General features: G+C 31.7%; 1 protein-coding gene across 1 annotated transcript in view; it reads right to left on the bottom strand.

The window, feature by feature from the left end:
- The window catches only part of LOC118733752 (potassium voltage-gated channel protein Shaker), a 224,938-nt gene that overhangs the window by 36,222 nt on the left and 176,186 nt on the right, over positions 1-12,530 (bottom strand). The window contains exon 9 of the mRNA XM_036463286.1: positions 6,169-6,298. Coding sequence (XP_036319179.1) covers positions 6,169-6,298 — 130 coding nt within the window. The remainder of the gene's footprint in view (positions 1-6,168; positions 6,299-12,530) is intronic.

The raw sequence follows: 12,530 nt of genomic DNA, 5'->3' as shown, positions 1-12,530 counted from the left end.
TATGTAAACCAGTAAATATGCTTCTAAATATTTAGTTTAGGTGCTTTCAATTAAGATTATAATAAATAAATACTTATGCGATAGTTTACGAGTTTTATGGAAATGCATGCAGTATGGTTGGTTATGGATGCTCTTTTTTATGTTTTGGTGTATATAAAATGGACTGGGGTACATAAATTATTAGTAATTGGCTGTAATGGACTCAGGTAGGTGCTTGTCAATAATAATTTGCTGATAAGATGTTCGGCGGAGGTACATATGTATGTACAGTCACTCACAGAAGTATTCGCAAATTAGTTTTTTCACAATATTCAAAATGTTTTTCATCATAAATATTTTTCATCTAAAATATAGCTCATTCCATAACACAAACCATATAAATAATTCTTGCAAACTTTGTGCAAAATTCATAAGAAGGAATCAAACTTAAAAAAATGTTCATCAAAAAGTCAAATATTTTTTTTCAGAATTAAAAAAAAAAATTGGTACGCAGTTTTGTAGCCCGTTCAAGCAGCTAAAAATTACTGCAGATTTGATAGATTTTTTTGTCGAGGTTGCTGCGCATTTTCTTCCATATAAAAATAGATTTTGTTCATGCCTTATATGGAAACAAATGCGCAACACCCTCGACAAAAAAAATCTAAAAAATCAGCAGTAATTTTTAACTGCTTGAACTGCATACTGAAAATTTTTCTAAAAATTCTGAATAAAAAGTTTGAAATTTTGATGAAATTTTTTTAAGTTTGATTAATTTTTATCAATTTTGTACAAAGTTTGCAAGAATCATTTATATGGTTTTTGTTGTAGAGGAGCTATGTTTTAAAGAACTAAAAATTAAATTAACGAAAAAGATTTGTTATGGAAAACATTTTGAATATTGTGAAAGCGAACACTGCTGTGAGTGACTGTATGTATATGAATATAAGAAGATGATCTATTTTAACGTCAGTGAGTTTCATACAAAAAGTAAAATTGCGGTTTAATGAGAAAAACTATTAAGCTTTTTTGGATTCCAGGCTAACTGACCTAATGTGGTTGAGTGCAAGAAAAAACCAGAATCCAAAAAGTTTAATTAACCGGAATTGACCATCAACTCATAATCAAATTGAAAGAAATTATTATTTCTAAAATATTGCAACCTGTTGAAATGTCAAGGTTTTTATTTCTAGATCACAGCAAAATCGTTAATTTTTGCTTATCTTTCTGCTATAAAAAATAATCGTTTATTTTGTGATTATAATTTTTTTTCGAGAGAAAATAATCGTTATATTATTTTTTCGATAATTTTTAACTGTTATAATGGAAACTAAAAAACGAAATCTCAAAATAACGATTATTCGTGATCAAAAAAATACAATATTAGAAAAATAGACGATTAAATCTTGACTTTTATTATAATGATCGCGTTATGGTCCCTGGCTTACACATATCAGTGATGTTAACCCAACTTGGCATTGAATTAAGGAGCTTTGTGAATAAATTTCTCTGAAATATCATGTGTGTATGTATTTTGCAGTTTTAAGCATAGTTCAGAATAGAGACGGCCATATAGAGCTTTTACTCTATGCGTGCTCATATTAGATCAGCGATGGGCAGAGGGAGCTTTTACTCTGCATCCGCCTATACAAAATATATAGAAAGTTTAAAAGAGCTTTGCCCGTGTGCAAGGAAGTGCCCATAACCGCCTTATATCAACTGTATTAAAATAAAATATTTATTTTTTATTTACATAAGTTGATTATAAACTTCTCATTTCAAAGAAATTAATCTGTACTACAGGTATGGAAATATTTGTTATGTTTGTTTCGAAAGACAGAAGTATCAACTCTTTCGACGATCCAGAGCTTATCTGAGGCAAAGAGCAGCTTCTCATAGAAATCAGTACATCACTACTCAGAAAATTTACCAGGCTTATGAGTATCCCAAAACGCCTGTAGTAAATATGTATAATCTTAAACGTTTAAGAAAGCCTATAAATGAATAATTGAAGCATTACCGCGGTAATCCTTATAGCGCATTATAGGCTGAACTATCACTTATCAATAAACTGGGATTTTAAACATACATGGGAACACATTTTTTAACTAAGGGCGCGATGAAATCTTGAGACTTAGGCTAAATATTCAAATTTGTATCGACTACTGGATTAGTAGATACACTTTAAGTCCATGATTGGGCGAACGAGAGGCCTTACATTCGAGCAACTCACAAAATTAAAGCATGTAATCATATGAAGTAGGCATTTTTTGTGACGCGGATGAGGAGGAATTAAAACGATAGGATGCAAGAATGTGATAAATGATGTGAATGCAAGAGAAGAAAATGTAGCGATAATAGCGAATGCATGTGTTTCATCCCTCAGGAATAAATAATTCTGTACAATATGTATTGTATATTTGCATATAATATTTGAAAATATACATTGCACATAAAAGAACGCACATGAAAGCATTTACAAATGAGCACATGATTTAACATTAAACCCAAGAAAATGAAATAATAATAATTTCTTAAACAAAATATACCGAAAGGAAATAAAAACGCACAATAACAAATAACAATTTCATAGATAAAAGCTCCATAAAACAATAACATTTTCTTTCAATTTAGTAAACGAAAAGAACCAAGCCGAATTTCAGTTTAAACAAATTTTTGCAAAAATATATTTTTGAAGCATAAAAAATGCAAAACATGCCCACATGCACAGAACAAAATTAGTAAGTAATGTATGTTATATTTTAGGTAAAGTTTGTTAAGGTAAAATGCATTAAAAAATCGTCTGCGAAATTTTAGAGTAAGGTTGAGTAAATGACTTGATTTTGAAGTATTTAGGATATTTGCTAGGATAAAAGGGGTGTAAAAGTAGTACTCTGATTTCTGAGATACATACATAGGTGATTTGATATCACATGAGTGTTTGAAGTGTGCAGTGGTATTTACTGCGTCGAAAATCGAACCAGATGCCGTATAAATTTGGTTCAAACATTTTTCGATAGACGTTCATACAAAATGTTTATCGAGATTCCATCAAGACAATTTAAATTTCGCCTACATTAGACAATAGATTTTGTTTTTTTTAAATAGTTCTACTGGAATAATCAAAGTACTTCCATAGTGAAAGTTTAATGACTTCTAGCGAGCTTTAATTTACTGGCATTAGGGCGGTACGATAGGGTTGGAGGAGCTGAGAAAGCGGTACTTGAGGCCAATTAACTTTAGAACAAAGAAAAATGGCTTCCTCGCGACAATAACATCTATATAACTTTAAGTTCCGACATTTGTAACAAGCAAATTTTACAAAACATTGACACCACTTCTTGTAACTGCAATTCTAGGTATGTACCTTGGTAACGTTCTGTTGCAAAGATCACACAGAATAGGCCTGTTAGTCTTTAAATTAAGATCCCTGATTTAAGTAAAGAGAATATTGATTGAAAGGTACTCTTGTTGCGTGAATACAAGTCTAACTTAAAAAGAACGCGCTTTAGTTTTCTTTCGTAGAATTTCTTTCACTTTTCCAAGCTGAAGTGGCAAATAGATGTATGGATAGGAGTTTACGAACATTAAGTTCCAGCCAAGCTGAGGTTAAAACCCTGCACAAGTTTCGAATTACTTAAAGTCAACTCGGAAATGCAAATCATGACTGAGTTATATTGTAAAATACAAAAGACTAACCCAGCTTTCCTTGGCTCCCAATTAGTAATATGGCTTCCTCGGTCAAACCCGACAAACGTTTTATTGCCACATAAGAACAAGAAGAAGACTTTATTCACAATCAGTGATGACTGAGATAAATAGGTGTGACTAAAATTTACTTAAGGGGAAGGGCGAATTGATCCACACCTGAATGTTATTTGTGTGATTCCGAAGAAAACCCATTTGACAAGGTAGCAGAAAGGACATATGCTTTAGAAATAGATTAATAGTGAAAAATAGCAGATCGGTGAGACTGAATAAAGGGGACCCTCCATTTTATGATTCCCGATACGAATGTATGTAGGTATATCAGTTCAGGATAGAATAAAAAGCAGGCTTGGGTCCAAACTAGCGGTGCTAGCACGCAGATGGCGGATGGAAATCTTTGAGAAGAGATGATGTAAAAGCGTTCCACAATGTCTATATCATACTCCTATCATGACGGACACCACAACAATTAAAATTTGAGATTATAAGACCGAATATTTAGTTATCTTCTCAGATTGCCAAGCGGTCATCCGGGCTCTCTCCAACAGCATAATTAAAATCCGTGCTTGGCACACACTTTGCAGGGTACCAGGCCACTGTGGGGTCAAAGACCACTACGTCGCCGACGAATTAGCACGATTGGGATTTTTAACAGCCTTTGCAGGACTGGACCCCTTTTGTGGTCCTCAGTTCATAATTATAAATAACCATAATTACTGTGTGGATACAATTAGAATGCAGTAAGTACTGCCGAGCGGTACGGGGTCTTATACAAGCATATTAAATGTAACCCATACACAACTATGCTGTGGGCAATTGGCTGCTATGGATTTCTTTAGTTAAGTCTAAGGTATTTTGGGTCCTTGGGACTCGCTTTAGGGATAAAAATGATCTTTCAGATCGTTGTGTTTCTATACCCAATTGCTTAATGAACGAACGAAAATAATAGAAAGCAAAAAGTAGGTTTCTAACAATTGGAACTAAACGAAGGTACTTTTATAACTTTAAGATTTGAAACATCCAAATTCTTCCTTAAAAGCTTGACAGAAGCCATGATGAATGAAACAAAATTAAAGGGGTTAGCATAAAGCTATGACCTTATGGTAAGAGGTGCCTATTTTCTTGACCAGCTAAAGAAATTTCTCAGTTTATAAGAGAGATAGTTTTACTCGGCTTTAACAGAGATTAAGCAACTCCATTCCAATTGAATTTAAAAAAGCTTTTCCAAAACTGCATATGTATAGTAAACTGGCACTGAAGATGTCAAAGGAATTCCGTTCCACAATACATTATCTATAGCGAAACCTATAACCTGAAGGCATTAAAGGAATTGGAATTGTTTTTACTTACTATTTCTTAAGGAATTGTCATAAGGAATTGTTTGTTCGCAGAAGGAACCGCAAAGGTTATTTATATCTTACAAAAAAATTTGGTGAAGTAAAATCGACATTTATGACCGATGTATCCAATAAAAAGGTTTTCGAAAATCATTTTTTTCTAAGATTTTTAATGAAATATAGTAAAGATGCATTTGCGCGAAAAGTATGGTAATTTATAAAAAATTTAATTACAGCATTCTCTAAATCAACGTGTGAAGTCAACATTAGGCGTGTAAGTACTGGATGGACGCGAATGAGCGAGCGCAAGGTAATGCAGAGAAGGATGATGCAGAATAAATAAGAAAACAAGTAATTGCAGTCTTGTTGTGCACACCTGCCTGTTGTTTTTGAGAATCAATGTTTCGAATGCGTATGTATGTGTATGTGTAAAAAAATGGAGATGTTTGTCAAGGATGTGAGCTGCAATGAGAACAAAGGCATGAATGAAATCATCGAAGCTTTGAGAGTATTTTGTGAATAAGAGAATAAAGATTTTGATGCAATTAGGTGAGTGTCAGTTGGAATATTTGTATGCGTGCATTTGTTTGTTGTTGGTAAATGATTGATGCATATTAATGAAAGTTGTAGATATATGTATGTTTGCGAAATTTGATAATTGAGAAAATGCAACTGCGATGCAAATGATTTTTCGAATGAAAATCTACTGATTTGAAATTGGAAATTTAACGGAATATGTTTTAAGCTAATTTTAATAGTAAATGAATTTTAAACTTTTGCAATAATTTGCAAAACGAATAGAATTACTAACTAAGCTTATGGGTGAGTTGGCGTACGAAAAAATGAAATGCAGCGGCAAAATGTATTTGAATAATTATTACAAAAACGCTATTTAATAAACTTTCGAGTACTACATTGACAATTTTGAATACTTATTAAAAATTCGGTTACAAGCGTGTAAGTCGTACACTTCGAAACAGTCGACAGTTTTCGAAACATTTTGCTGTGCTATTTAATTTCTTCGGTAAGCTGATAACTTTAAATCCGAAAAAATATATACTCAGCAAATGAACTTATGCGAAAAGTTAAAAAAAAAAATAATGTAAATAGTAAGTGAAAATATTTATTATTAGTAGATTTTGCATACGTCATGTCACCATATCCAACGGTTGTCATGGTAACGACAGCCCACCAAAATGCATCGGGTATGGACTTGAAGAAGGAATTTTCGCTTCCAGCTTCCGCAAAATAAACCGCCGATGAGAAGAGTACAACGCCTAGAATCAAATAAATTTGTTGGTTTCTTCGCTTTGGTTGTTTTGAAAGAAATTGGCATGAAGTTGTTGGGAAATAGGGAGCATGGAGTGTAGTGTGTGTAGGATTTGAAGGAAAGTGGATGAGGTGGAAGGCACGAAAGGACTGTATTTTACCGTGATGATTGCAGGATAAATTTAATGAAAGGAATGAAAATTTTTGAATATTAAGGAATTAGAAGGGATTTTAGGGCAGGCTTAGATGATTGAACTATTTAATCGAGTCAGTGGTTCTGTATTGGCAGTTTAGATATATATATTTTTTGCATTGATGTTGGTACTGTTAGTGGCGCTGAAGGTTTTGGTGTAGGAATTTGTTAGTAATGTTACATTTTTTTATTTATACATATGTATGTATGCAATTGTTTGGGGAGTTGCGTATTAATGTAAAATTGTTTCATTCGGTGTTTATTTCATTGCACACACTTAGCCGAAGAAATGCACTGCGCAATGATCTATTTTTTTTTCGACGCTGAAATTAAGTTCATTGATTGCCACTACTTAAAATCCAGATAACATTTCTTGGTTGTAAGAAGTTTGCCCACATACTATTTGTTATTTGTCGTAAAATAATTAAAATATTGTAAGTCGACTGAGCATTCATTAATGAAGAAATTCAATTTTCTAAGTAAATGATAACCTAAACATGTTTTTTTTTTAGTTTTAAAAGAAGCATACTTACATATGCAAAGTGATCCCAAGCAGAATTTAATGAAAAAGTTGAGTTTAAAAGTCACTTAAGCTTCGAACGTTTTTTCAAAAATAAAATTATATTTGCATCGTGTGGCAGTTTCAAATAGATACTAAGAACATGAAAGAAAAGCCAAGAAATAAAGAGTGTTGATGATTTGTAAATGATAGTTACTAGGAAGGTCCTTGAAAATATCAACATCATTTTCCACGAAAATTTCTAAATTTAAAAAAAAATTATGGGTTAGGTTAGGTTAGGAATTTACATTAAAAAAAAATTGCGAAAATTCGAAAAAATCTTAATTTTGACCAGCGATTTTTCGAATTTATATGAATAAGTTAAATTTTTCTCGAATTTTTGCGATTAAAAAAAAAAATTATTTTAAAACCGGAAGCAACCTCTAAAAATTTGTTTAAAATTTCCCGGATGTCTTTATTTTGTGCGCAGACCAAAATAAAAAGTTGTCCCATACAAAATTTAAATGTGGATAATTTAAGGACCATCCTAAAATGTATACTACATAATTGTCTTCATGTATTTTAATGCGCTGAATGACAAAATAATGGAGGGTCTTTTAAGCAATGGTACTTCTAATACCGTTAAAAATATTTCGGTTGCTGTTAAAAGTCGTTTTATATATGTACTTGTACTTGCAGATCAAGTGAAAAAAAAAATAAATAAAGAAAAATACAAATCTTCCATTGCGACTGGACCCCAACTCAAATTTTAGCGTTTGGTATAAAAATGATCCTTCAGCAATCTCTCCTCTTTATAGTAATTCCAAGAGGTTGCAACATACCAGTAGTCTCCAACGATGCAAGCTTCCGTAGAGACGCTACGCGGAGTCAAAGGTCACCGAATACTTTTTTTTGTAAAAACCTTGTTAACGGTGACGGAGAAATGGTGGTTACCAAGTTTATAGCTTATGAAGAATTCACTAACTTTTATTCGTAAGTTGGGCTGGGATTTTGGCATTAATTCGCAAACTAGAAGCAATTAGGAAAACTAACGATTTATTCGGAATCAGTGGCTTAAAAATTAACTCATAAACTATTGGTAAACAAACCATAGTTTCATTAATCTAGTTTTCAAATAGTAGCTGGAAGAAAAATTAAATATTTCTCCAAGAGGGAGCGAAAAATAAATAATGAAACGCCAAGTTACTAGCAAAAGCTAGTGACAATTATTAGTAACTAACCGTACGAGAACCAACTTAATTTGAACATTTTTGTGGTGATGCCACATAAACAGCTACGGAGCTGGTTACAAGAATTTGGGCCTAGTTTTTGAGTACCCTTAATTTAACCAGATATTTTACAGGGGTCCTGAAGAGAAGATAACCAATTTTCCCCCTGAAATATGCAAACCCAAAAAACAACTGACTTTAATTTTGACACTTTGTCAATTTTTGCATGGAAACGGTAAGGAGCAGAAGCATAGAGAGACGGCGGCGCACAGTGGGACGGCCCCATATAAGCTACGGACAAAAGTAGTAACCGTCCTACAAATTCGCTGAAATTTACGTTACATTTTGGCTCAAAATGCTTTTCAAAAACCGCTGAAATTCGCTAGAATACAATTTTCGGATACTTTTTTCTTGCATTTGAAAGCATAAGTATATGGCATTATTTAATATATACTTAAAATATATTGTAACTCCTCTTGTTTAGAAGTTAAGAATGTTTCAACAGCGGACTGTTAAATAACCATTTTTGGAAGTATTTTTTGAATCCGCATAATTGTTTTTACGCAATTCGCTAATCGGTTTTATTAGTTTTGGCCGCGTAGTCCCATTGTGCGGCATTGATTCGCACCGGGGATATAAATGAAGTCCTACAGCTATTTGTTAAAATTAATGCGGATCAGTGGTAAATTCATCAGAGGTGCTTACTACAACTCAGTGGGACACAGGATCGATACCCAATTCGAGAAAAATGTTAAAAAAATACTTTTCTTTTTTAATGTCATGTTTTTATTTCTCTTTAAAACTTCTTAAATTTAATGGCATGAAATAAGTCCACAACTATAATTGCATTAAAACAATACTAATAAAATACTAATTGGAAAACCTAAAAAAGGAAATAGAAATTTTTCTAGTTGCGTGATCGAATCTACGGCGCCTTTAATCCGGATTAACAATGGCCTCTATCTTTGCTATAAGACACCTACGATCCATTATGTTAACATCACGGGGGCTCGTGTCGAACAGAGCTAAAGGCCGAAATAAGTCGACCTAGTGAGAAAATTAAAATTCTAAAATTCTAAAAATGACTCAAGAGCTGAAGCACCAAAGAAAGAACAAGTGATTACCATTGTGTTTGAATTTTACAATCTATAATAAATCCGCAGTAACTTTTGGGAATTTCGCATTTTTTTCAATATGAAATATGGTGATACGATGCAAAGCAGAGTTAATTTTGCCGACAAAAATATAATAAAATAAAAATAAATAAAGAAAAAAGTAATTATGTAAGTTGTGCTTGGGCTTTAAATGTATTCATGCAAATAAAATTATTAAAATATTTAAAAATAACACAGTTTTTCATTTCGCTGAAACATGTTTAAACTAAAAGAAATGTATACTAAAACAAAAGCGAACTGCTAAAATATAGGTAGTAAAAAAAATTAAATTCTCATAAGGAAAATAGTTTTGTAAGAACACAATTTAAGGGCACAATTAATTTGTTAGCACAACACCTACACACACGCACACTTTTTTTTACAATATGCGTATATTAAAATTTCACTTTTTAACACATAAATTAAATATTTGTAAATGAAATAACTGAATAAATATTCTACAATTCACGCACAACAAAAAACAAACCGAAAAATTCACAATTTTAATGAGTAACTGCCAAACAACGGAACGACAACGAAGATAGCCACAGCGTGACACAAATGCACCAAAATTACATGGTGACACAGAGGCACGGGAATTATTTGCTTATTTATATCATGTAAAATTATTGCAAAATTATAAAAATCCAGATACTTAAATATTTATAACTTAAAAAAAGGAGAAATGGAGCTGTTATTACACAAGTTGAAGTAATAGTTCGAGAAAGAGATTGAAATAAAGTGAGAGTTGTAGTGAAAGTTTATATCCTTTTCATGAAATCAACATAAATATATATGCAAACAGCTGTACAAGTTCGAAAATATTCAAATATAGCATGTTATCAATAATTATAATTATCAGGGGCGGTAATCATTTTGCGAAAAAAATTTAATGAAAAATTGTTTAATACAAAAAGTGAGACCACGAGTTTATCTATAATGTATACTTAGATATTCTATTTATTATGATTGGTATTAATTAATAAAAGTTTATGTATTTTTACAGTTTTGTATAAAATAACTTTTGACTCATATTTCCTTTAATAAATCCTAAGTTGTAAAAATTTGAATCAAAATAATTTATATCTTCAAACGAAATGTATCAGAGTTAGGGGATAATACGTATGGTGGGGTTTCACTAGTTCTAAAGTTGTTGGAAAGGAAAAAAGTTTTGATAATTTGACAAGAAATTTTTTGAAAAATTGTGAATGCCAGATTCGCGCAACATACAAAATGTCGCAAAAAGGCAAAAAACTAATATGCGTAGCTTTTCAATAATTCTAAAGCTCCTTATAAGGAAAGAAGTTATAAAAAATTACGAAAAAAAAGTTCAAAAAAGTCCCAAATATCAAAAAATAAAAACGAAAACTGTTCTGAGTAGCTTTTCAGTAGCTCTTAAGTTCCTAATATGGGGAAAAAAGTTGTGCAAAATTGCGCGGAAAAAAAATATTTTATCAAAAATAGAAAAAGCTTAACGTTTGAAAAAAAAATATAAAAATTAAAACTGTTCTGAGTAGCTTTTCAACAGTTCTAGAGTTCCTATAAAGGAACACGAAAAATTATACAAAATTACGCCGAACAATTTTTTTTTAAGTCGAAAAAGGTAAAAAAAAATTCGTCGTAATAAAAAAAAACGGTTGGACTTAGAGAGGGAAAAGTAGTAGTCATAAATATTAAGATTATTAGTCAGAAAAAGTGTGAGTACCGGTCCGTCAGGTCTTGAAATTAGGCGAATGTTTTAGAGAATTTTGTGTAGTTTTCGAATATATAATTCGATCTTTACGCGCGACTTTGCAAATATATGTAATTTTTGATTTTCTTAATTTTTGATTTTCAGCTTCTTTTTGCATAATTTCGCGAAAAGAAGTTTCAAACAATGAAAAAATCTCGCCAAATATTAGGAAAAGGGCGAGTTTTTACACCTAAGTCTTTTTATAGTATAACCTTTGTTTTCAGAGAGTGGAAAGCAGGAAACAAAAATTAATTAAAATTCCATCCGTCAGTTTTGGACGTTATAGTGATCCAATCTTCCCCATATTTTACATTTAGGTTTTCCTAAAGAAAAGAGAGAGTACAAACCAAATTTCATCGAAATCGGATGAAATTTAATGTTTCCGCCCACAAGAGTAGAAGGCGTGGCAATTATTTCAACTTTACCAAATTTCATAATTCCCTATTTCTCAGCAAAACTAGAGCACATGTCAAGTTTCAGTAAAATCGGTGCAGGTGTAGGTACTATTAAGTCCACCTGCCTCCATATAGTCGAAACACTGAGCGCCGTGACTTAACTTATTTTTATTACAGCGTTATCTTATATTTGAATTTTCTTACGCGTAAAATCAACTTTCTTTTTCGGGAACTCTAGAACTACTGAAAAGCTACTCAGAACAGTTTGTTTTTTTTTTTTTTTTGTCTTTTTGCATCATTCCGTATTCCAACTTCACAGACATAAAAATGTCACATAATTTTTTCAAACAGAATCATTTTCGCTTTTTTGATGTTAGCGATTTAAAATTGTTGAACCAACAAATTATTTTTTAAACAAGTTCTAAAATAATTAACATAGTTGAATGATTGTAAGAAATCTTATTAAAAGTGTGAACTTTAAACTGAAAATTTAAAGACACATTTCTTCGTGTTCTGCTGTAGCTGAGCGTGGAGGGATGCTTGCTAAAATTCGTTTGATTCGTAGAGCTCCTTGTTTCAATTGCCGTCTTACGCAAATTGTAATTTTTGATTTTTATTTGGGTTTTCCTAATTCCTAATTAAATATAAATAGGCATCTGTGAAGTGCAGAAGGAAAGCGTATACAAACAAAAAAATCTCAAACAAAAAAATCTATTTAAAGTAAGCCATAGGTCGCTTGGCGCCGCATTTTGTGTTTTAGTTTGAATTAAATACGATATGGTATATCTTTTCCCACTGTGGGTTTGCAGAAAAATTAGGTCGGTTAAAATTAATATAAAACTTTATATACGATATGGTATATCCTTTCCCACTGTGGGTTTGCAGAAAAATTAGGTCGGTTAAAATTAATATAAAACTTTATAATTATAATTAATTCCATTTACTTATATATTACAACAACCAAAAAGTATTGAAACTAAAAAGTTATGTACACATTTTTTTTTCTTTAATTTAATACACATAATGACTAACTTCCGC

This window comes from Rhagoletis pomonella, unplaced genomic scaffold (assembly GCF_013731165.1).
Source record: "Rhagoletis pomonella isolate Grant_MI unplaced genomic scaffold, Rhpom_1.0 Rhpom_scaffold_00002, whole genome shotgun sequence".
Taxonomy (NCBI): Eukaryota; Metazoa; Arthropoda; class Insecta; order Diptera; family Tephritidae; genus Rhagoletis; species Rhagoletis pomonella.
Note: the sequence above shows the minus strand (reverse complement) of the source record. Positions and strands in the feature narration are given on the sequence as shown.